The sequence below is a fragment of the Rhipicephalus sanguineus genome, chromosome 3, assembly GCF_013339695.2.
Source record: "Rhipicephalus sanguineus isolate Rsan-2018 chromosome 3, BIME_Rsan_1.4, whole genome shotgun sequence".
Lineage (NCBI taxonomy): Eukaryota > Metazoa > Arthropoda > Arachnida > Ixodida > Ixodidae > Rhipicephalus > Rhipicephalus sanguineus.
In genome coordinates this window covers 233,827,576-233,854,419 of record NC_051178.1, presented here as the reverse complement: position 1 = coordinate 233,854,419, position 26,844 = coordinate 233,827,576, and the positions used below count along the sequence as shown (strand labels likewise).

The 26,844-nt window shown below is 43.4% G+C and overlaps 1 protein-coding gene across 1 annotated transcript; it reads right to left on the bottom strand.

The window, feature by feature from the left end:
* Positions 1 to 26,547, bottom strand: LOC119388398 (glycine--tRNA ligase). Its single transcript, XM_049413938.1, has 17 exons — positions 26,227 to 26,547; positions 26,018 to 26,119; positions 25,489 to 25,591; positions 24,722 to 24,863; positions 21,317 to 21,405; positions 19,010 to 19,086; positions 17,011 to 17,156; positions 15,723 to 15,872; positions 12,957 to 13,119; positions 12,694 to 12,858; positions 9,300 to 9,412; positions 7,979 to 8,119; positions 6,576 to 6,661; positions 5,541 to 5,650; positions 3,745 to 3,838; positions 2,053 to 2,240; positions 1 to 1,422 (listed from the first exon to the last, which is right to left on the bottom strand). The coding sequence occupies exons 1-17, from the start codon at positions 26,452 to 26,454 to the stop codon at positions 1,312 to 1,314; spliced, it is 2,208 nt and encodes a 735-aa protein (XP_049269895.1). The 5' UTR covers positions 26,455 to 26,547; the 3' UTR covers positions 1 to 1,311.
* Positions 26,548 to 26,844: the final 297 nt, after the last annotated feature.

The following is a 26,844-nucleotide window of genomic DNA, read 5'->3' as shown; positions in this document are numbered from 1 at the left end:
TAAAAAAGAAATAATCAGCATTTATTTCTTAAATAAGCATAAAAAGCAGACATCAGAGGCATTGAGATCCAATACTTTTAGCGCTAAAAAGAACACCAATGATTTGGCACAGACAGGAGTGATTCCATTAGGCCACAACATTGGAAGCAGGGACACATGTCAGTTTTTGCAATTTATTGAGCAAAAGAAAGTAGACAGCCAAGCTCAACATTCTGTCTTCCTTTGTTTTGGAATCTTCGTTTCTTTCAGAAGCTCATTTCGTTCCAATAAGTGCCATGGGTGCCAAGTGGGTGCGCCATATATGACGTAATGCGCTTCGATAAGTTTGCACAAAGTACATTGCTTCCCAGCAATGTATTTGCAGCACTAGCCTGCTGCTGAGCACTGCAAAGAATGCTTCTGGCCCTGTATTCATAAACAAATGTTTTTTATCCTTGACAACACATGCCAGTAATCATGATGTTAAATATATCATTAAGAGTAACAGGCCATTTGAAAACATAAACAAAAGGATTTGTTATTTTGGCCCCTCGTGTTCATTCGCCTGATTGCCCCCTACATGACTCATACAGAACGCGAAGTGTGCCAGTTTGGAGAAACAGTTTACTCTTTCCAAAAGTGTCACAGTCAAAGATTCAATTTGAGACATGAAAATAAAGAAATACTAGTCCGCACAATGATAGGCCCTTGTAGATCCTTTACTGTTTGAGAGGGGCACAACTAGCAAAAATATCTGAAGTGTTGTCAGCGAATGATGCTCGTGATCATTAATTCAAAGTTGAAGAAACTCGATAAAATTGCCAAGCAGTTGAAATTTGTTCACTTCCCTATACAAATCTTCTGCACTAATTTCTTTTCCTTCTTTTCAGCAGTTATAAAACATTGCTTACTCCAGATAGCTAATATTCAATGGCACAGTGAGCAAGCACCTCATACATGGACTTCACTTCACCTTAGAAAGGATTAAATGAAGACAAGACAGAAAAATAAAACAGACAGGGACAGTGAAACCAGAAGATGACGACAAAAGCATACGTCGTCCAATACTACATTGTAGCACCCGACAACATTAGATGTGGCCATTGGCTAATGGACAGTATGTGGCCTGTGACCCTCCTGCGCATGAAAAAAAAAACACATTGGTGCAGAAGTCCTCCACCCCATAGCCAAATCCACAGCGCAAATGAAATACCAGTGGAAGACCACACAAGATGCAGCCTCTTGTATGCACTTTGTGCAATGTGCGGTAGCGAGGAGCCCCGTGGACAGGGTTCACAAGGCTGCAATACGCAACACCTATTCCCGACATCATTATGCCTTGGTCACTTCCTGCTGCTCAAACTTTGGGTAAACGGAGCAAACATGCTCCCAGGTGATCTTTCCACGTACGAGGTCATGGACCAAAGGAGCAAGGTCTTCAAGCTGCATGAGAAATGAAACGCACATCAGTACAACACACATGTTGCTCTAGTGGGAGCCTCAATTGTAGGTTTTCTTTATAGGGTTTTTATAGCGCCAAAAGAAAGATTTGATTATGAAGATGTAGCTTTAGAGGGGTCTCCTTGATTGCACTGACTAGTCAGAGTGCTTTAATGCACACCTAAATCTGAATGCACAAGCGTTCTTGTACTTTCCCCCATTAAAATGCAGCTGTCAAAGCCGAGATCAAACTCTCAACTACTACTTCAAGCTTTTCGGCATGATACCACAGCCACTAAGTTGCCATGGCTGGTCACCTAAGTGACGCCCCTACGTAATTGCAGGTCCATATATAGCTGTGACTATCATAATGCGTGTTTTGTTTAACGCTATGTTTAATAACCACACTTGCTTGCGTTGTTAGCAAAATAATACTAGTGTTAAAAGTTTTAAACACACGGCAACTGTTATTGCGGAACATAGCTTTAAACAAAACAAAGCATTGATTGTGACCTCTGTAAAAAACCAAGTGAGCTATCTTAATGTTACAGGCTAAGGAGTTCTTTAAAAAGAGAAGTACCCACAGAGTATTAAGCACTCATGGTCTCCTTTTGTACCATTTGGCCAACTTACAGGGCATCGAACTTGCAGCATGGTGTCTCGTTCACGCAGGGTAGCCGTGTGCGGCTGCCGCAAAGTGTCAAAGTCCACCGTGATGCCGTATGGGACTGCAACTTCATCAGTGCGCGCATAGCGACGGCCTATTGATCCACTGCTATCGTCAATCTTGTGTGCTACATCATGCTGCGTCAGTGCGGATGCTGCACAGAAGGAGAGAAATGGTTGAATGACACAAAACGGGGCCCACCTACCTGTTGCAGATCAGGTGGACTTTACAGCCAAAGGAGTGAGCAAAACAGCTGGGGTTAAATGTGGCTGAAGTAGGCTGCCTAGAAATGAATGACGTACTGGGACATCCCAAAGCTTCTAGAGATGTTTCAGTGATGGAAAGAGATGGCATCTCCCAATGTACTTGTGAACAAAGTACTCTTCGAAAATGAAAGGTCAGATAAGGTGTTCCAATGAGTAAAACCACTAAATGAGAGAACAGAACAGTCACATTTCGTTGCATAAACTTGGTGTCGCGCTTTTTAAAACCAATGTAAGGCAGTTTTTTATAGCAAGCAAATGAGATCTTCAGTTAAAAATTTCCTACCTACAGCTTCTAGAATTCAGCTTACTCCCTCATTTGTAGGCTTGTGCGAATATTCGAGCTCTTCGAATATTCGAATTCGCTTCGATTCGAATTTAAATTATTGGAAATTTCGAAGTATTCGAAATGAACGAATAGGTGTATATTAGTCCGCATGTAACCCCCCTGTAAAGGTGGTTTCACTGCAGTGGAGGAGTGCTATGCCGTGAATGCACCTTTCCAGGAAGAATCTGCACTGCCGCGAAGCCCCCCTTTCAAGGTTAAATGAACAGATTACCCTCACATCGATTCATCATTTTTTAAGTTTAAAAGCTTGTTATACCAGCTTATATGGTCCAAGTATAGTAAATTTTAAAACGTCACATATTTTACAGGTTATCACCTGCATTCTACCGAAAGCCAAATCCTGCTACTATTCAAGGTTGCTTCCACTTCCTTTGAACCAAAAAGAATGGCATTTGCACATGCCTTGTTACAATTTTTTAAAACATTGTGCCGGTTGGCTGGGTCATGACAAATACGGTCATTTGCTTTATAATATGAGACATATACTATTCGAATTCGATTAGAAATTATTCGACCAAAATCACTATTCGCTTCGAACCTAAAATTTGCTATTTGCACAAGCCTACTCATTTGCAATAAACTTCATTCCTATAAGTCCAGTGGTTGTTTAATTAGAACATTTCTGCATTTTACGTACATATTTAAATAAACATATTGAAGATGGCGCTATGCCAAAGTTTCTTCTAAGGAGAAACTGCATTAGCTAGCAGCCATAGAAATAAAAAAAAATTGGTGTTTCTTCAGACCACTGAGGAAACAAGCACCTTCCCAAAGGGGCGACGACTCAGCAACAGAGCTTGGAATTCAATAGTATCTGCAATTGCACTGTGTCATGCAGAGCGTACGACTCAAGATTAATTTCAGCTGTCTGGGATTCTTCAGTGCCATCAAAATCTCAATTCATGGGTATTTCTATTACCAATCAGTCAAAACGAGATCACTGTGGCCAGGGACTAGACCAGCAGCCTTCCACTAAGCAGCTGAATGCCTACACAAAGTGACTACCTGGAATAATAAGCTGAATGAAATACACCCTGAAAACTTACAGATTTGTTGCACAAACTTGGCAAAGTCTGGATTGTTGCTGAGCGGAAGAACGGAGCACTTGAGTGGTGCAACTGCAGCGGGCAAGGAGAAGTACTGCACAGTAATAATAAGAAAAAAAAAAATATCCCAAAGTGTACTTCTAATAGTGTAACGAACTACCATTTTCTGAGCAACAGCTAAACACAAGCAAGGAATCTACTTTCAGGATTGCAGAACTCATGTGTATATATATATATATATAAAATATGCAGCAATGTTTTATCTGCAACCTTCAGAAAACGAATCGCTACAGGGTATAAGTGAATGGTACCGCAATGTGTATCCCACAAACAATGTACAACGAATTCCAGGTAAATATTAAAAATGTGTGTGAAAAGAGTCAAAGGGTTGGCAATAAAAGAAACATACTGGTTAATGCTACTGGTGCAATCATCAAGAAGTTTGGGCAAATACCTTAAGATTCAGCAACTTCCAAGCACACATATAACTAATTATCATAGCCACACCCAAACAGATGCTGTTTGCAAATTTTGTACAGTATCTAAGTGCAAAAGAACATACGTGAACTCCCGTTAAGATGAACTCGGTTAAGACGAATTCTCGCTTATACCGAACAACACGGGACCATTTGTTTGGTTTCCCATAGACTCAATGCAAAAAAAATTCGCTTAAGACGAACCGCCCAACTGTACTCTTCTGTTAAGACGAACTTTCGCGATGATCAACGCTAGCGATTCTGCGAAACGAACACTGCAGTCTTGGTGGGGCATTCAGGCGACCGAGAAAAAACAAAAAAGATGAAAAAAAGCACTTCCTGGAGCAAAGACGCGAAGCAAATCGCGACGCGGAGGGCGCGAGATAAAACGAAGAAGACCGGTCAGCGGATAAAGCGGGTATCCCCTCTCACCCCCAACCTGTGGGTGGGGGAGGTGTGGACTTTATCAGCAAAGAAAGCAACAAAAAGAGTGGGGGATTTACAACTTGGACCCTCAAGCCATTGCGTCCTTTTGTAGCTGAAAATGGGAAAATATCCGGACTTCGAAGAAAACCTTGCACACTTTCTTAAGCAACTCAGCGTATAATGACTTTGTCAAGGCAGCAGCACGCGACCGAGGCGTATCCAGAAGTGATCTTAGAGCCAGCAAAACAGGCTCACAGAAGAAAACGGAACTGCCAGGACAATAAATTTTACATTCTTTGAAGGAAAATTGTGCTTGTCTCTTAATTTTTTTTCTAATCGTCAACATAGGAGCGTGCTACAGTTTTATCATTAAAATGTGGTAGCAAATATCTTCACGTGCATTTTTATTTTTGAACACGCGAAATCAGGTGCTCGTGAGGATTCGTGATAAAATTCTGCTTGAAGGCATAGTCTTTATCTAGATGAGCCAAATAAATGCTTTTTCTTGCCTTTTTGCCCCACATTGTAAGTCTGCTCCATTCAGTGTTTCAAGTAACATATTTGGATGCACTTGGCATGTTAGCATGTCTCTTTTTAGGGCACTTCTGATAAGCTGCACTCCTGATAAGACGAACAGATGACTGCGGTCCCTTAGAGTTCGTCTTAACGGGAGTCTACTGTATAGCTAAATTCACACAGTTAGAGACAACAGGCTTCACAATAATGCATCCGTTGAGATTGTCGAAGAGAGCTCGTTGAATCAACGAACACTACAGTTAGACCTAGATGCAAACAGCAATATAGTAGCATGCGACCTTCAGCAGAAGCACACTCTGGCCAGAAATTGGTGGGTTGCCGACTCTGCAGAAAACACAGTGGCAAGGGTCAACGCACCGTCCTTTGCTCATCTCCTTCACGGACTCGGAAACTGTGCTCAAAGACAGCATACATGATTCTTCCAATGCCAAATGACGGTTCAATCACACCAGGCACCAACTCATCCACTGCAAAAGGGAGGAAGGGGTGTTTGTGCAAAATGTTAAGTCACAAAGTTCAGACATTGCCACACCTAACACACTATTGTGTACACTTTTCCAAGATGTGTTTACACATACTATTAATGAGACACAAGAAAGGATAGCTAAATTAGCTTGGACAGATAAGGTGTAGATACTTAAAAATGATATTCGTATTACTTTTGCAGTAATATGGTGCTTACTGGAAGAGAAAATGACAAGGCTTCAAATTTTATTCTTTGCGTTTTCCACAAAAGGCCAAGCCCTGATCTTGAGTGGCATCGCAAGTTTCAAAGTATTTATTTGTATTTGGGCTATTGTAACTCAAGAGCTGGTGTGACTGTTAAGTTTAGCCCTTGGCATTCTTAGAATACAGTGCAACATATCTTCAATAAATAGTCAAAATAAGTGCCATAAAAGTACATGCCATAAAGACATGTGCTATAATTGTAAGCTTCTGTGGGAACTTGAAGACGGTGTCACCACCCATCTTTCATTTTGTTTGATGCTTATCAAGCTCCCTTTAATGGTAAAATTAATAGCAGAACAATACTGTAAGACCAGTTTAATAATAGATAATAGGCAAAAACAGCATGCAGACGGACGGGACGAAGAAAAGAATATACACAGCGCTTGTTCCGTGTATCCTTTTCTTCATCCCATCCGTCTGCACGCTGTTTTTGCCCATTATGTATCACCAACCAGCCCAACTTTCAGTCTTGCTGCAGTTTAATAATACAGCTGATATTGTTTTTATCATTTTTGGCCCTTTAACGTTACCCTTTTGGCCCTTTAATGAGTCGTCACACATTTGAAACATTATCATGCATGCTTGTATCGGCAATCTGAGTGAGTGCATGTCAAGGAAAAAGAAGTGACGAGAACATTATAAGGTAGCCATCGATGAACGCACCATGCACAGTCTTCTGGTAACGCTTCACTTGAACCATGTCTTTAGTGATCTTCACTTTCGAGTCGCCCACTGCCACTTCGGACTCCCTGCAGGCAAGAAAGTGACCGTCAAACATTTGCAAAGAACACGAGGACACTGTAAGTGATCGACGACCACTGAACAAGCGATGTCTAGGCAGGCATCAACTTTTGGCGAGAGACTTTATCTGAGCCCTGACAAGAACAAGTCCTCTTTTCAATATTTTGGCATCAGCCTGTTGGTACTGCGCAATTAGTCTCATAAAGTGAAAAACAGTTAAAGCAGTGATTAAGCAAACCAGGAAGCAATAAGCATTTGAGACTACTTTTGTTGTCACCATCGTCTCATCACTGTTGGTTAGTACTACTTCAAATTCCGATATTTCCATGAACCTCCATCATATGAGGACTTTGACCAGCCCACAGAAGCATTGCACAAAAGGAAGCTTATGCAACTTCTCAAAACAGCATTAAAAGGTGCCTTCACATTGGTTTACTAACAGGTGACATAAAAACACATCATTTAGTACTAGCAGTACTGGGTAAGGGCTTTGATGAATAGGTTACATTTTTTTTCGTACAAAGCCTTGACAATACAATAAAATTGTGCATCATGGCTGTACAGCTGGAATTAACAGCTCACAATTTAGCTGCATGCTACAACAATGAGTTAGGTAAAGACTGCATGAGGGAATTTATCACATTAGAGCTTCCAAAGATGCTGTAGGAACCAAGCAGGGCTATTTAACGGGCACATAGGTGTAACTGGCATTGAAGAGCACTTTAGCTAATAATGATTATATGTGAACTCGCATTAAAACGGATTAATATAGTGTTAATTACTATAACTAGCTCCATCAGTAACAGGTCTTAATGAAGAACGTTTCTAGTACGAGCCCTTCCACCGTTGTCTGCAGAAGGCTTGGGTTAACAAAATTTTGCGATTTCATCATATGAGTAACCGTCCTAACCCCAGCCATGTCTTGTCTCTTTATCTGTACTGATGTACAGGTAGGGCGGACAGCCACAAAATTCAATAGTGGGCTGACATAGTTTCATTGGGCACAATCTCACAACATGTCACCACTAGTGTTGCTGTTCAGAGGGTACTATCCTGATATTCCACTCACTCTGAAACAGTTGTGTTAGAATGTAAATGCACTATAACTGGAAAAAACAAGCGCAAATAATTTGGGCACAGACATAAAGAACAGATAAGTAGGACAAGCACTACTAGTCCTGCAGTTAGTATGCACAACTGAAGTAAACACATTAACCAGCAAGAATCTTTATTACAGATGAAAGTGAAAATTACCAAAGCGCCGACAGCATCAAGGTCTACAACCTGCAACAATGATCTGATGTAATTCAGGATGAAGCGCTCACCCTTTCTCATTGAGATCCTTCTCCAGTAGGTCAACCTGCTGGGCAGCGAGTGCTGCTAGAGCATCTGAAACTGGCTTAGCCTCCTTCTTGAATTGCTTGCCGATGGCTGCCTTGTTTGGGAGGGCTTCCACCACGTCTACAGTCTTGTGCTGAGACCACGTTGTGAATCAAGGAAAAGAGCTACACGGAAGATTTACTATAATAATTAATAATAACTGTGGGGGTTTAATGTTCCAAAACCATGATATGATTATGAGGGATGCCGTAGTAGAGGGCTCTGTAAATTTTGAACAGCTGGGATTTTTTGACATGCACCTAAATCTAAGTACACGAGCTCCAAGCATTTTCGCCATCATCAAAAATGCGGACGCTGTGACGAGGATTCAATCCCACGACCTTCGGGTCAGCATTTGAGCACCGTAACCACTAGACTACTGTGGCCGGTACAGAACGCTTCAGAACGGTACAGAACGCTCCTTGAACGCTTCATGAAAATCGCGACACTATGCTGCCCGAATAAGTAAACTATACTGACCGTCCTGATCACGTAAAGCCCTGCCTCCCTAGGCGTGCTGCGCAGGTGTGCCCCTCCCCCGATCATCTAAAGGGGGGGCGCCAATTCTGCCCCATACCTTTACTCAGTTGGACCTTCCACGTCATTTTTTAACGCACGCTTTTTGACAATTATGGCGACCAAGGACCTCCGATGTTGCTTTCAAAGGACTGTTTACTTCCCATCTTTACCCCAAAAAGCCGTGGACCGATGGCAGGCCTTTGCGAGAAGCAAGTCATCGCCTCATTTTCAGTTTTGGATCTATTCAGAGCTCGTTCTCTTTTTTTCGGACTCGACCAAGAGGCGGGGGAGGGGGGAAAGTGCGGTGAAGCTTGCCCCCCCCCCCCCTAATGGAGAACTCTGTGCTATGCCTGCGACCTCACGAAAAACCCTGCCTCTTCACTTTTCGTGCACAAAGCTTTCAATCAATGCAAGCTCACATGACCATGATATAAAAACTAAACACATAAGGAGTAGGTGCCAAAACTCAAAATGACATTAATATCTGACAGCCTGAGAAACCACAAGAACACAAAGCCATGAAGAAATATCTATTCTGAGGAGTGAAAAATATCTTCATGAGTGACTTCTATTGCGATCAAGACAACCACTGGCTTTTAAACAATGATGTTATATTTTACTTCAACCATGTTTCACATGGGCAAAACTTGGTGTAAAAAAGTACTACTAAGCTGAGCAGGCATAAAATAAAGGCGTTGCTGTTAAGACAACAAACTATTTAGGAGCACTATCACATGATGGTAAAAGGATATTGGCTGTGGGAGCGGTTTCTCAGCCACAAGACGCACGCCTGTGGCCTTGGTGTGTTGGCTCAAGTCATAACAGGAGCGGTCTGCACAGCCAACACACTCGACCCAACCCTGAAAAGAAAGACATAAAGAACATTAACATGCATGGTAAGGTAAAACGTGAGATAAGTCAGTACACAGTTTTAATCGCACACAGTCACACTAGCACATCATGTCAAAGGATAGAGCCACTCTAGAACCAAGGCACAAAGCTCTATGGTTCAGCAAAGTTAAATGGCTTCAAAAAGGCCCCACAGTAACTTTACCACAAGTTTTTTTTGCACTTGAGTTTTCATGCCTGACTTGACAATTAATCAATAACTTAATGCTTGCATCAATCGCTTGAATCAATTAATCATTAATTGCTTAATGATACTTGGAAGAAATATTAGATAAGGGAAAAAGCTGCTCTTGCTCAGAAATAAAGCTTTGTAAGCCAGAAAAAAAAGTAATCAATAGCACACAGTCATATTTATCTATTCCAAATATTGATATATTTGGACTGAAGTGAATATCAGAGTATTACAATACTCTGCTGAGTATTAGAAAATAATGAATACATATTTGCATGAGCCTACAAATACCCAATGGCCTCAAAGTTAAAGAATCAGTGCCACATTAATGGAAACGCAGTCAAAGATGGCAGAGTATTAGGTGGAGCAAATATCAATCAGAAAAATTGCAGCAGCATGATGGTGTCAGTTAATTTAAGACAAGTGAAGCTCACTAAGAGAAAGATCTGTCCTTCATGTCTAGGCGTTAGCTGATGATAGCCACGAAATTTAATGCACTTCTTAAAAGTTGAACTTTTCTATATGAACCATCTTCCAGTGTCCATGATTTATCAGTTTATACAGTGCGGTTTCAACAGCCGTGTGCAGTTCTCGTATAAAGTCAAACGCCTTTTTAACGAAATACTTGGGACCTCCAATAAAGTTCTTTGTTATACAGATCACACCTTTCAAAAGGTCGCACACCGCAAAGCATCGCCGGGACATGGAGACTCCTTTGTTACACAGCTCATTTCAGTGTAAAGATGTTCACTGTAGACGTGTTTAACCCTTTGAGGGTCGATTTTTTTTTTCACGAGATGCCTCCCCCCAGTGTGTATTTTTGTAATGCTGAATGAAATTTTCCAGACGAATCTATTTAGGAAAAAAATTGTCTAAAATTTTTTTGGGTGACCGTGAAGTGACAAAAAAGTAATTTGTGTTGTTACATACACATGGTTTATTAGTGAGTAACAGCAGGATAAATTCTAAAAAAAACCCCTTACGACTATTAAAAAATTATGCATTAAAATAAACGTCTGTGCAGTTCACCGGTGTACAAAAATAAGTGCTTGAAGTGGCGTTAAGGGGGGACGCGCCCTTTGAAAATCGAAAAATCGCGAAAAACTCGGTTCTTGAAAAACCGTATATTTGGGCTGTACGTATTACAAACGACCTTTCCTGTAATTATGAACGCCTAAAACATCGTAAAAGTACGTCAAATCGGGTAATAACGAGCAGCGGCAGCTGCTTCGCCGGCCAAACAAGCGCCGAAACAAGCCCAACTTCGAGCGAGCACCGTTCCCGCGCCGTTCAACCGATCGGCGCCATTTTGGTTTTGTTTTGTTCGTGAATTCCCGCGCATTTCTTTACCGCCCGCGGCGGTAGGGGTGGTGGCGCGGCCGAAGCATGATTCGCTTATGATTGGGGGGGCTCGCAGGGGTTTGAGTTTCCCGCGTCTCGACGCGCAGCTACCATTGGACTAAGCGCGCGCTCCTCGAGAGAGTGGGGGAACGCGCGGCTGCTATTGGCTGCCGCGCGCGATGACGCGATGGCCTTCTCCGCGGCTTGCTACGTGCGTCATCGGTTGCGACTAGTGCTAGCGCTTGCTTCGTTCTTTACTGCCGTCGTCACCGTCGTGCAGCCAGCCTTCGTTATCGCAGCTTCACATTTCGTTATCGCTCGCGGCACTTTCTGAACTCTACACCGTGTTTACGATATCGCATCCTGCCCGCCGACTAAGAAGTGTCATGTGCCTGCGATCGTTGTGTTATCGGACACGCCGCTGGTAACGGTACACGCGTTCGGTGGATTGGTGCGCTGAATCGTTATATAAACTGTGTTACCGTGGTCAAGCGCATCTCCAACAACGATTATGACGGCCCTTTTCACAGCGAAGCAACCTCTGTATCGGTAAAGATGATTGCATAGACGGTGTCAGCCGTCGTATCTCCAGTGTGCGCCAGCGGCACGTGAATGCATAGTTGAAATGAGCTTGGCGTCTCGAATCAACCTCAGCGATCGCAACCCCGACTCGTATGAAAAATAGAAAAAAGCCAGTAAAGGTGGCAAAGAACAGAAATCAATAAAAACGCATTTTCTTTAATCTACAGGGTCATTTCAGACCAAGATATGTGATCGAAACTTTCGAAGCCCAATATCTCGAAATGACTTTTTTGGCTGGTGATACTGCTTAGTCGAGACATATCTCTGGAACCATTCATCCGATTTCCGACAGGTTTTTTTTATTATGCACCTGAATAAATTGCCCAAACAAAGACAAAGCCGCTTTTTAAATTTATTGTCTGTAATTTGTGATACCGCGGTAGTAAAGTATATATATAGTGTATAAAACAAGCAAACAAACAAACAAAAACTGAGAGACATCGGCACAAGAAAAAAATTCCACGTATTCCTGCAGTGTGGCAGCACACGCCAAGCAAGAGAAATGATCAAAAAAGGCGCATGTTTTAAACATACAGAAATGGCGTAGTACATGTATGTCTTTAACCCTAAAAGGGTTAACTGTATATACATATCCTCCTATAAAGGGGTGAATAAAGATCGGCACTTGTAAGTCAGTTGTAAAAACAGTTCTTTCAGAGCACTGCCAAAACCAAGAGAAAAGGACGCAACACAGTCTTCACTGGCTTTATCTTTGCCAACGCCAACAGGCTAGCAAGTTAAAGCACACCATGATTAACTTCTGCACATGCACACATTGGCCTACTATTGCATCTCCTATGTAACTGTGCATGTGTGAGCTCCATCTGGTTTTCTACAGTCAACGTGGCTGCCTGTAGCAGTGATCTTAAAAAAAAGAGAGCACGCACAGTTGGCTTGGAAAGTCGGCCCCACAGGAGCTGCAGCATTATGCGAAATCGCACATGTGCAGACGTCTAATCACAGTAGCAGATCACGGAAGTGGATTACGATATGCTGTAACACTCTATTAAACAAAGGGTCCTTTCAAAACCTTTAACAGAAAAAAAAGAGAGAGTCTGGTTGTCAAACAAAGTTTCAGTTGCATCAGGTTGCCCCAATAAATGAGCGACACACAAAATGGAAGAAAACTGCGCTTACATAGGAAGTCTTGCATTCTGCATCCCAGCAGTCACAGGCATAGTGGGCCATCTCATTGCTCATGTGCTGTCGGAATCGCAGTCTTGCAGGGTCGACACCCACACGCTCCAGGAACAGCTGAATGCGCGCTAGAAAGTAGCCCAGGGTCTCATTGGCAACCAGGCCCTAAATACAAAAGTGACTCGGGTTAGTCACACTTGACAAAGACACGGACACAAAGAAAACAATCGCGATGACGTAGACAGCTGTCGCAGTCCTCGTACCTTCTCAACGGCATGCCCAATAGTGATCTTCTGTGCAGGCTGGCCATCCATCTGGTTGCACGCCGAGTAGAGGACCATCTCTAGGTTCTTCACAGATGCAAACTTGGGGTGTGCCTTGTCAGAGGGGTCCACAAAGTGCTCAATCTCAGCCATGGTGAACTCACTGAAAAGAACAGTGAAATTTTAGAAGAACATGACCAAATTTTACTGTAACATTTGTTCATAATTGCTGAAGTATGCACTAAATTCTAGATGCACTGGTATTGTTTCCTGATGAGGATCGTATAGGCCTGTCCAAATAATTATTGGTGTTGTTCGCTTCGTCATAGTGAATGTAAAGTTGTGCACATCGTATAACCATCGAAACGTGTAGCCCCACCAAAAATCCCGACATTCATCTTGGCCAGTTGGCATATGCTTGGTCTGACTTGCCACTCTTTACCAATCAGATAAATCAGTGAACTCCAGAAGGGTGAGAAGCAGGTGCAGTAGTACTATCCACCAAAGAAATCTGCTTACTCTGGCCAGATAAGCCCAATTGCTCTGAGTGCATGACAGCTCAGACTCGGATAATATGTGGTGCACACAAGATAACATCGAAACAATGGCTTCCAAATGACCAACTAGTAGTCATCTATGCAGTGATTTACACTTTTATAGAGCACTAAACGAACAAGGAAGGGAAAGAACGATGCAGACACAGCGCTAACTTCCAAAATTTGTTTTATTTTTCAAAGTGGTACAAATATACAGTTGAATCTTGCTATAACAAACTCCGCTACAACAAAATTTCCGCCACAACGAATAATTTTCAATTCCCCATCAGATACCTATAGAAAACAATGCGAAAAATGTCTCATCACAACGAATACTTTTCCTGGGTACTTCCGCGTCAACAAAGTTTTTGTGAGTGCTACCACATAAGGAAAAGGAGCTTGCCTGGGATTGCTGCGACATTCCGCTAGCAACTCGACCATTTCTCGTCGGCTTGTGACCTTTAGAGCCATGCAGCCACATCGCAAGACCCGTGTCTTCATCGGAGATGCACTTTCTGGCACCACACCCACATCCCGGTAAAATTTTCACCATTGAGATGCATGGCGACAGATTGTCCATACACCATGATGCTGCCGGCAGCTTTCATGTGCGTGCCCCCCCCCAGTGTAGAATCGTTCAAGAAATCCCACCATGTTTTTGACGTAGCCCTCAAAACAAAACTACTGCTCGTCGTCACTAGCCCTGCGATCGTGAATGACAACCATGGCGTTATGAAGGCACACGCATGGCCAGCACCTACCTAGTCCAAGTGTAACTACAATCTGCTGCAACCGCTGTGAACACAAATGTGGTCGTGTCCACACCTTTGCTGTGTGAGCACTCAAATAACATGCGAAATCGAGGCTGCGTGCTCACACAGCAGAGGCGTGGGCCATCTGGTTTTGGCTGCAGGAAATGTGGGTGCGATTGCATATATTCAAAGTGCAGTGTGATAGGAAAAAGCCAGACGCAAACAATGCGCGAGATACTTGAAGTGGCGAAGGTTACTAGTCTGGGAGCATTAGTGCACTTTCAATCTATCTCTCAAAAAAAGGAATTTGATTTTTTAAACAAGGCCCAGAGGGTGACTCGACAGGATTGGCATTCTAGAAAAGCCTCTTGATCTTGTAAGAAAAAAAAATTTCGCTATCATTCTGTTTTGACTTGATATCTTAACTTTCTATGCATGCATGCATCTTTGCTGTTTTAAAGGTATTCATCATGTCCAATGCACCTGTGTGCGTTACAATCTGTTCTATATCTATATATATACACCAGGGATGGGCTAATATTCAGGCGTTTCGAATATTCGAAATGAACGAATACTACATGTATGTTTGACCGCACATAACCCCCTGTAAAGGTGGTTTCACTGCAGCGTCGGGTTGCTGTACCGTGAAACCACCCATCCAGGAAAAATCTGCACTGCCGCGAAGCCACACTTCAAAGTTAAGTGCACATATTTTTTTTTTATGTTTAAAAGCGTGCTATATGGGCTTATACGTGTTAAGCATAGTAATTTTTAAATTGTAACATATTGTACCACTTTTAACTTGCACCTTACTGCTATTCAAATCTTGATACTATTCAAGGCTGCTTCATTTCAAATCAAAAAAGTGACATTCACTCATACTTAGTTACAATCCTTAAAAATATTGTGCAAGGGTCATGACAAAAATGCTCATTTTTCTTAATAATATGCATTAAATACTATTCGATTCGATATTATTCGACCAAATCACTATTCACTTCGGATTCGCTTCGAACCTCAAGTTCACTATTCGCCCATCCCTAGTAAAATGAAAGCTGTACACGCAAACTTGATTATCGAACATCGGTGATGGCACCTATGCAACAAGGTCTCTATAAAGTTATCCCTTGGAAACTCTACTGTGCAGGCACCATATATATATGCTATCTATATATGTTCTTTTCCAAGTCTCTTCATAACAACATGGTTCTTTATAGGGCACAAAAACTGAAGTAACTTGGGTAACATCCTGCCAATTTTGTGCGTATGGCAATGCTCATTATGAAACTGCTACCTTGGTATCTGTCAGCTATGGCTCAGGAAACATCAATGTTTGTTAAGCGAAGAGATTTCATCCACTAAGCCCAAGCCTTGAAATTTCAGTTCACTTGCACCGATGTTTACAACTCCCTGGTGGCCCCCAACTAGGAAGTGGCTGTAAGAGTTTAAGAAACACAGGTCTTCTAAGGTAGACTTACCGGACTCTAATAAGTCCTGACCGGGGTGAGATCTCGTTACGGAAAGCGTTGCCGATTTGAGCAGCAGCAAATGGTAGCCGACCCTGATTGAACTCGAGCAAGCGCTTGAAGTTCACAAAGATGCCTTGCGCTGTCTCGGGTCGGAGGTACCTGCACAGGGCACAGAAAGATCACCACATATAAACGAAAAATATTGAGGGACATGCAAAAGAGGTAGCATGACATTTAATTATTGCAGTAGCATCTATTTCGTGTTAAAAAAAAAGTAGCCGTCATGTTGAGGATGTTTTCTAGACTCCTTACAAAGGTCATGCATTCAAACATGAGTCTTACAATCTTGCCTAGTAAACACTAGCAATTCCACTACTAGCGAAGGAATCTGTTTAACTTAGGACAAGAAGTGCTAACAAAAAATTGGCCGCGTATCTGCGTGCTTCGCTGCAAATGTCGTCTAAAGACGATAGAAGAGGCGCTGCGTGAGATATGGACGCCATCTGGCAATACGTCGGGAAACATGAGTGCTGTGTTGCGGGTTGGTAGTCCCGGCGCAGCAGCAGGCGAAGACCGGCGGTGACCAGCGCGACCGGCGGGGACGCCAGCCAGCCTGACCACGCGGTTTGGCGCGAAGCGCTGAAGCAGAAGAAACGTCCACACTCAACCAGTACTCTCCACACATTCTTTTATTTACACGTCGCCTGGGTAAAACAGGAATGCCAGAGCGGCACCCCATGGCATTCGTACAGTGCAATACTGAACCGAAACCGAAACACAACAATGAGCTCGTGCAGAGGGCACGGAGGAAGGCAAGTTTCAGCGCAGTAGCATTTTCAGCGCAGCTTAAGAAAGTAGGGTCTGTAGAATTACATATCTATGTATTTTCTATTAAAGGAACACACCACCTAATACTTACCTAGTGATGTTGTGCCTCAGATATGCGTAATGTTTGCTTTTGGATCAACAATATACACAAGTATGAACCTAGTCAGCTGTTCAAGATGGCTGGCCTTTGGGCAAGTGGTTCAACTTTGGCCAGGTGGCTGAATCGAGTGACGTGCCGACAAACAAAAAGACAGACCAAAATTTCTGCGTTTAAGTTCCCCAAGAAAGACTATCGTCTTTAAAAAGAAGCATTAATTGCAGCAAGCTCAGTACAGGAAGCAGAGAGTACTATGCTTCTGTTGTAGCAGGAGCACAGATTCTTTATTGGAGACTCGCTGCCTGTGTGAATCTGTTATCGCATGTAGTGTAAGCGAGAAGTGTAGTGATTTGCAAGCACAATGATACGCACCCTTTAACAAGCCCCGAGGGGCCAATACATGTGGAGAACATGAGGTTGAACTCAATGGCGTCACTCAGTTCATTTCCCGTCGTAGGCGACTTGATCGCAAAGCGTCGCAGGACAGCATTCATCTCGTCTTTGGTCATGCCGTCCAGCTGTAGTGAATATAAACAAAGATAAATTTACTGGGTGAAAGTGTAATACTTGAGAAATGGTGCACGGTTACAGAAATTGGTAACTATGCCACTGAGCACAGCTCAATGGCACAGTCTAAATGCATAGTTTAACGTCATTATAACAAAGTCGTACATAACATGCTACTACCTTCCATATAAATGCATAATATGCTGATAACAGCAAAAAATATTTTAGCTTTACTTTATTGTAACCATGTTTGATATACCGAGTTTTGCCTGTACATATTTTTATAGTTGCAAAGTATGCACAGACGAAGTAATTTCACTTAATCACAGTATCTGAGTAGGCATCTAATCCAAAACGTGGTGAAGCCACCAAGAACAGGCAGCACAAGGAAACCACAGGTCCAACCACATCTTAAAAACTTGCCGTTATGTTTCTACTGAATTTCATATTATGCCGCTTTTCTACTTCGAATCACACACCGATTTGGTTATGATCTAACCAAGACACAGTAAGGTATGGCAAAATGATTTCTTGCAAAGTAGCAGTTGCAGTGAATGAAGCTCACATATTAAATTTAGGGGTGTACAAATATTCAAAATTTCGAATATTTTTCTAATAGTGTTTGCTATTCGATTCGCACTGGAATTTTACTATTGGAACTATTCGAACTTCCCAAAAACAAATACAGTCAACGTCCAATTGAAAGTGACCCCTTCAGATTTTTAATATGCTTCACCTCATTACACTCTCGTATTGCGGCAAAGCTGCCTTTCACGCCCCATTACGGTCGAACTTAGCCAAAAGACAGTCAACGTCCGATTGAAAGTAGTCCCTACATTTTTAATATGCTTCACCTCATCACACCCCCGTATTGCGCCAAAGCTGCCTTTCAAGCTCCGCTACGGTCGCAAATGTATTAAATCAAGAAAACGCTGGTTCCAACATGGAAATGAAAGATCTGGCAGAGTTGGGGGCTCTATTAATGCTGTTTTGGATGTGAAATTCGGGCAGGAAGTCCGAAAAATCGGACGCCGAAGGTTTTTAGCATCCAAAATTTCAGATGTTCTTATATGTCGACGTCTATGAGGCAATTTGGAACTCCGGACTTGAAGGGAGCACACCCTTGACCGCCACATCAGTTGGGCTTCCACAGAAGTTGAAAGAGGAGGAGAGGCTGAGGATATGGCACCTTTGCCTATCACGTGTAAAATGTTGTCGGCAACACTTTGGTTGCACCGAATCATGTACATAAATACAATTTGGCCTCTACAATCCCTCATTCTTGATAAGACAACTATGAAACACAGCCCCACCAGCACTTCATCAACCTAGCGAAAAGAAACACTTTCATGTTGCTATCTCATAAGAATAATGCTTAGGAATCCTCTCCAACTCTTTTTCTGCAATCTCGCTTCGAAGTATTCGAGAAATATTCGATTCGCACTCACACTTCAATATTCAAATTCGCTTTGCACCGAAAATTTTGCTATTCGCACAGCTCTAATTAAATTCTAATTGTGTAGCTGGCACAAAGAAGTAAAAAAAGCACGACAATACAAGTATTCAGTTCATGCTGCAATAAATGAGCTGAGCTGCTACAAGTATCAGACTCTACTATGTTAGTAGTGAAAAGACTCGACTTTGCACAGATAGGTCTTTGTTAAATGCCTAACACTAACAGCAACTACACGAAAGAAGCATCAGAAGTTCAGCACTAATGGAAAAGAGAGGAATACAGAATCGTAACTTGACCTCCGTTTGTTATCCTGAATGATGTCACCACGTGATGCATAGTCCGTTAAAAGGATACTAAAGTAAACTGCCACCGTTCTCACAATGTGATTAACTGAAAAACATAACACACCTTGACCACAATGTCTTCATACTCTGCCTTCTGTTCAGCCGTCGTCTTCTTATCAGCACACAGCTTTTCCAGGTGAGCTGTTTCAAATTGGCAGAAACAACAAAACTTTCTATATACAAATGACCACGAGCATAGCAAATGGTACTGCAATACCAGTGCATATATGAATTGTACCCAATCCGCTGCCAGCCCAGAATTCTGCTGTAATGCTTCTGATGTGGCTAGAAATACCACATAAGAAGTGGGATCAAACATAGCTGACCTATACTATCTAAATGTTGCTGCGCACATGCACACCCCTGAATGAAGCCTCTACCCCATCGCAAGGAAACGACTAGTTATCAGCAGCTCTGATCTACTCTGTGATTGAGAAAATGATTAGCCACAAGATTACTGTAATATCTTCACCCTGTGGTTTTGACCATAAATTTCAATGTAAAGTGGATGGGCAAACAGATGGGCACCACAGCAGACAGCTAGGCAACCTCTGAGATATGGCATTTAAAACTTTTGCAAAACTAAAAATCCTTGACAGTTGTCAAATGGGCTGTTTCGTCTGTAAATCTTCTTTGCCACACTGCCTACCTTGACATGTGTGAGCTACACACATAAGCACTTGGTTGTGGCATCACCACAACAGCCATGTCTACATTTTTCCATTTCATAAAATATGCCGTGCAAGTGTATGCATTTGCACGGCGGCAAAAGGTTGCACAAAAATTAAGAAGACAAAGAGTCATGATCGACAAGTCCAGCTTCTACACAATGGAGTTAAGGACCAATGTTCAGGTCTAACGCAAAGGCAGGAGAGGCCCCGCCCACACGACCGAAGAACACCCACTGATGGCCTCTGCAACTAAAGAAATACTAGCAGTCCAGCTCCCGGACGGCAGATTACCAGCTGTCCAGCTCATGACGTTAGTCTATAGTGTGCGTCTGTAGGTGCATCAATAGAGTGTGCATCCACAGGTGCATTCATTCACCTTTAAGGAGGAAATGCCATTGCCTTTCAAAGTTGTACCAGAAAACTGAATAGTTAAGGCTAGGCGAGTGCGAATATTCGAAATTTCGAATATTTTTCGAATAGTGTTTGCTATTCGATTCGATTCGCACTGGAATTTTACTATTCGAACTTCAGAAAAACAAATAATGTCAACGTCCGATTGAAAGTGACCCCTTCAGATTTTTAATATGCTTCACCTTATTACATTCTCGTATTGCGGCAAAGCTGCCTTTCAAGCTCCGTTATGGTCGAACTTTGCCTAGAGACAGTCAACGTCCGATTGAAAGTGGTCCCTAGATTTTTTAATATGCTTCACCTCATCACACCCCGGTATTGCGGCAAAGCTGCCTTTCAAGCTCCGTTACGGTCAAACTTTGCCAAGACACAGTCAACGTCCGATTGGAAGTGGTCCCGAGATTTTCAATATGCTTCACCTCATCACACCCCCATATTGCGGCAAAGCTGCCTTTCAAGCTCCGCTATGGTCGCAAATGTATTAACTCAAGAAAACGCTGGTGCCAACATGGAGATGAAAGATGTGGCAGAGTTGGGGGCTCAATTAAACCTGAATTGGGCCTGAAATTTGGGCAGCAAGTCCGAAAAATCGGACGCCGAAGCTTTTTAGCATCCAAAATTTCAGATGTTATATATCGACGTCTACGAGGCAGATTTGGAACTCCGGACTTGAAGGGAGCACACCCTTGTCCGCCACGCCACATCAGTTGGGCTTCCACAGAAGTTGAAAGAGGAGGAGAGGCTGAGGAAATGGGATCTTTGCCTATCACATGTAAAGTGTTGTTGGCAACACTTTGGTTTCACCAAATCATGTACATAAATAGAATTCGGCCTCTACATTGCCTCATTCTTGATAAGACAAGGATGAAACACCACCCCGCCAGTGCTTCATCAACCTAGCGAAAAACACTTTCATGTTGCTATCTCATAAGAATATGCTTAGGAATCCTCTCTAACTTTTTTTCTGCAATTTCACTTCGAAGTATTCGAAAAATATTCCACAAACATTCGAGAAATATTCGAAAAATATTCTATTCGATTGGCACTCACTCTTCAAAATTCGAATTTGCTTCGCACCCAAAATTTTGCTATTCGCACAGCTCTAGTTAAGGCCTATGTGTAATGCAGTTCATACGCAATGGTGCTAGTTTCACCAAGTAAAAAAAGCACAACTGTCAGTTGCAGGATCATCATCGAATTAACACAAACGATTTTGTCAGGAAAACTCATTAAACAAAATTAAGCACCACATTGGGCATGTTGCCCGAAACAAGAAGATAAGGACATACCCTTGATAAGATGGTCAAGCCTGAAACATTCCCCATTCTTGAGATCCTTCACCATCAAGTCCGCAAAGCGCTCCACGTGCCCAGATGCCCTGCGTAATATGAACGGGACTACTAGAAGGGTCTTTCAGCACACAATGTGCAGTCCTTTTGCTACTGTTACAAGTTACCTTTCAAGTCTAGCCCATACATCCTCACAGTAAACAATATTTTCCAGAGGTTTTGAAGAAAAGGAGACTTTTGCACACAGCCGGATAAGAAAACTTGTAACACAAATACTCTACAAGTCTACCTCTGTAATAATAAGCTACAGTAGAACCCCGCTGTTACGTTCCTCACTGCTGCGTTTTCCCGGCTGTTATGTCGTTTTCCGCTGGTCCCGGCATAGCTCCCATAGGATACAATGTATTGGGAACCCCGCTGTTACGTCGTAACTGTCGGACCGTTCCCGTATGATACGTCGCGAAGTGCGCTCGGAGCCGACCGAGTGACTACCAAAGAGAGTGGCCACGGTGCATTTTCACGCAGCTTGGCCTCGTTTGACCGTAATATTAGCCACATGAGAGGCGCAAGCAACAGAATCTTTCAATTGATGCAAACAAAAGCATGGCCTTCGAGACTCAAATCGCAAAGATCGCGTCTATGACGTAACTGCTCGCGAAAGCAAGGCCTTCGAGATTGGCATTTACTATTGACAAAAGCATAGCCTTTGAGATTTGTATTGCACAAACATGGCGTGTATGACGTATTTGCTTACGAAAGCAAGGCCTTCGAGATTGGCATTCACTTCTGCCATCGCGTTGGCATAGACTCATCATCATCGTTATTTGTCGGAGAACGGGAGGAGTTCGAGCTGGTTGGAGCTCGCATGGTCGTGCGTGCGGTTCGCGGTCGGACTCGCCGCGCCGGTCGTGATTGCGTGTGCTTAGTTCTTTCATGCCTACAGCTGTTGGTGTTAAAAAAATCACATACGTTGATTACATTTCTGTGGATGAGGCCGTCCTAAGCTCCGCGTTTCTATCCATCGACTAGATCGCGGCTGAGCGCGCCAATTTTCGTGCTGCTCGTAAGAATTGAAATAAAATTCTGTACCACTAAATATTTTGCCGTTTTTCCTGTTTTTCGGCTCTTACGTTTCCCGTCTCTTACGTTTATTTCCTACGGTCCCTTCAAAAACGTATCAGCGGGGTTCTACTGTATAATAATTTACTGCTGCAATACTTCATGAAAGTTATACGAAGTCATTATTGTCACGATGTTTCTGCTGCATGTCCTGACATAAGCACTTGACAATAATGTAATGCACAACTAACATTAACAGCCACAATGACCACCTACAAGTATGTTTCTCGTATTGGCCTGACCAACCTGCATCGTAAAAGTATCTAGACAAAAGCAAGTGACTAAAATAGCCTGAGAGGACATCTTACACACCGATATCTGTTCACTGCCAAGTTTCAAGTAACTTAGCCGAAATCACTGTTTCTGCACGTTGCTGATTAAGTACATCTACAGTCAGAGTCAAGTGTATACGGACAAATGTACATGTGACCATATTCTAAGCTGTAAGGCAAAATTATATTTCTATCCTGTAGGGCGCAGGCAGCACTCAAAGTTCCCCTTGAGCCCCACTATGCAATTTAAGCCAAGTAGTTTACAGCGAAACCAATTCTAAGCACCTAAATTGGCCTACTTGTAAGTTATGCAGCAGTGAAAATAACGGGGTTAGTTTTAAAGGGCCTGTAAACAACCTCGCATGTCCAAAATTTGCGATAGAAAGGTAAATGCGTACATGTACGATGTGAACATGCTGCCGCAAGAATTTAGCGAATAAGTGCTGTAATAAGGAAGTTACAGGTTATAGAACAACCCGCTTCGGCTGGTTTCGGTTTCTTGCTTGGCCTTCCCACCTTTTCCGGCAGTGAAGAGGGGTAGGCGTAGCCCTCTGTCGTGACTACGCCCACTCTGTCAACGTAAGACGACATCAGCGATTACGTCATCGGCACGTAGCAACAACCGAGCAAGGCTTCCTCAACATGTTGCTCGTATCAGAGCAGCGCCGTGAGGAAGCACAGTGCGAGGGGTGCGAGTCACTGGTGAGGTAAACAAATATGCCACGGCGCATGCCCCCTTTCCCTAGCGGTAAAAATGAGACGCCTCTTGATCTCGGAGGCTTGCGTTCTGGCGATACCGCTTGTCCCAGTAGTCTCGGCTCTACCTAAACAGCAGAGGGCAGCACAGGAAAATTGAAAATGTGGACTGTGCGGCTAAAACTGCAGCATCGCTGGGCCAAGGCGCCGTTTCATACTGTAAAGGACCAATCGATGAATTCGGTGCTATGTAATTTTGCCCACGGGTAAGATTACATCACTGCGTGGGTGGAAAGGACTGGTCAGGCGCTTGAAAGGGGCATGGGAATTGTTTTTCTAAATGGATCGTCTGTGCGATGTGCAGTGCTGCGATATTCACAAAGTGGGATCGCAGAGGCTTTCTGCACGAATTAGCGAGCTTGTTTGGGAGGTGTAAAAAAAATTGGCTGCAGCTTAGCTCAGCTAGGCCCGGTTATGCAAGCGAAAGCTTGTTACACTAGGTTATGCTTGTTTACCCTCGTAGCCGAAGCACAGTTTGCCAACAGAAGGATATGGCTAGTCGAACGTGCCGTACTGCGAGCGCTCAGTACCATTGTTTCATCAGTTTCCAAAGCCGTCACTGAAGTCAAATGCGACGCGTCCATTGCCGCCCCTAAAGCTCATCGCTGTCGTCTTTCTGCATCCTTCTACCGACGTTGGATGGTCGGACGCAGCTTGCCGCTTTCACTGCTGGGACCGCGCAGACAACTTCCGCACAGATGGACCAGCGTCCTCGCTCCCTCCTTCCAACACGCGACCATGGCACAACAGTTGAACTGAAGCACTCGTCCGCTGACTTGGCGTGGCAGAGACAGCGGCGAGTCACGCGGTTAATCACATGGACACTGCTAGCGAGGCAGTGTTTGTCATCCTAGCAGCGGTCGGAGCAACAGTGGCGGCGGACGCGGGTTGTCATGCCATATACATCCTTCGCTTCAAGGCCAAACGAAGATATACCGCGAAACTAGCTTAACTAGGCCAGTAAAGCTTCCGCTTTAAAAAGTCAGAGCCAGTTTACTGGCCCTTTAAAAGACGTGTGGACAAAGTATGCTTTGCTATGTGAACAAGGCGGAAGCCCCTTGCAATAAGTCGTCGCCATTGCTTCTCCAAGTGCAATGAGGTTGATGTGAGCACAAAGCACATGGAACAGGAAGATAAGCACGGCAAACATTGGACACTGACTGCTGTTCTACCCATCTCTATTGCTTTGTATTGAAGTCACAGTGCATTGTCAAGTGATGGACAAGTTTGCTTGTGTTTGTCAACCAGGGGTACTCACTTTAGCACAGGCTCAGGTGTGAGAATGGTGCAGTCCACTTCCAGCATCTGCTCCTCAAGCACAAAGTGGCTCCTCCAGAGGCTGAGCAGCTGTGTCTTCATGGCACAGCCCATGGGACCAAAGTCATACTGTCCAGCCACACCTGTGCGGAACAGGCATTGTTCAGTAAGGCTGGTTTTGTCAATCATACACCACATGAAAGTGCGCTTCAATGAGGAACATTTCCATGGAACAAGCAAACATGTGATGTTACTGATGTCCCATTTGAAGCAGACTAAAGGACGTCCACTAAATATGGCCTGAACTGAGCCCCACTGTTGTGACAAAAATCAAACAGTTCAACATAATGTGATCAGTACGCTTCCTGGCTATGCACCTGGGTAGCCTGGTTAGTGAGACCTTCAGCAAATTGAGCGAGTTGAATTAAGTTCATGGCTGCAACAGCATGACTAGACATAGACAAGCACTGCCCCCCCCCCCCTTTTTTTTGTCTATGTCTAGTCACACTGTAGCAGCCATGAGACAATGCGCTAAATCTCATATTAACCTGCACAAGATGCAATGACTCCCCGCCGAGTTTCACTTACACTATAAATCTTATGATAACAGAAAACACACGAAATATACAAAAACGCTCCTGCTTGCAGTAGGTCACAAAGCATGCACCCAAGCAAGCATTGCCACATTCTATCGTGTGATTAAACCGAACAACAAATGGCATGTGCCAGATTTGTAGGTTTTGTTGAATTAATAAGGTGTTGGCCTACCTCCGTATATAGAGAAGGACTGGTCGTAGAAAAAGCGTCTCTTTAGAAGATCTTCCATCCGAAGTCTGTCAAAGCCCACCTCTGGAGGTGCCAACTGGAGTTCCTGTAAGAGCAAGCCTTTTATTAGATTGCAGAAAAAGACTGGGTACCGCATTTCGTTTAAAACAAATGCTAACTTGCTAACTGTAACTGTATTCCGGCAGCCTCGTTTTCACCGACACTTTCCGATGGAGCCGGCAAGAAAACATTCTTGGAGCTCTTCCAATTGAGGGGTAACATCTAAACAGTAGTCCCATTCACAGGCATTTAATAAGTTCAATAGGAGAATTACGACAAATTATGAAGCATAGAACAAGCAGCGACGATCGGAGACCGAGGATGATGAAATGGTGTCAAGCATAAGCAGCTGTCAAACGCGCAATATGTTTACGTTTCTTCTCGTGTGCAAGCCGTTCACTCAGTTCAGATGCTGAGTGTGCTTCATATAGAAAGTGACAGAATAGCAAAAATAAACTCCAGAATACAGTACCTTGTCTTCCAGTACTTTCTTTCTAGCCTTCAGTTCGTTAACAGCTTTCTTGACGTCCAACTCCGGTGCCCCACTTTCTTTGAGCTTCCGGACCAAGTCGCCCTACGATGAATGAAAACGGCGAGAAACAAGAGGCGGATTTTAGCGGTGACTGGATCAGTGAGACGGACGATAAAGATGCTCAAATTATGCCATCGCAACGACGTTACCTGTTCTTTGACGGCATTTCTGAGGGGTTCGAGAACCTGGCAAACCTCCGGCGTGGCCATCGTCTGAGCAGCGACGAGCTTCCTGAGACGAGCTTTCTTAGTACCCCAGTTGGGAGCGAGCTTGCAGCACACGTGGCACTTGGAGAAGCGGCGGACAAGCGGCCAAGCTGACCTCGAGGCGGTAGTACCTACGGTTCCTAAAATACAGGCGAAAGTTCCAAGGATCATTCGCCCTGGACTCGTTTTGCCTCGCACATGTCCGCTCACTCCACCGGCGCGAAAAATCAACCAATAGAAAAAAAAAAAATGTGTCAATCAGATAGACGTCAGCAATGACATGTTCTCGTGTGAGACACCTTGAAGTTTTATTGAGTGAGCCGCCATGTTGCTACATACAAGTTTAATATTATTTTCTGTTAAAATTTAACGTATCTCTCAGCGACATTCATTAATTCGTTGTTACTTTTTTTTTGTTGGTACATAGCTAAAGTGAACTAGCACGTTAACGTAGCTTCAGTAGGTCATTGAAGCTTGCAAAGTGGTCTTGTTTCGTTTCCGTATTTTCCTTCAGCAGAGGATCCACATTGAGAGTTACAAAAATATAAAGTTTTGAGCTAT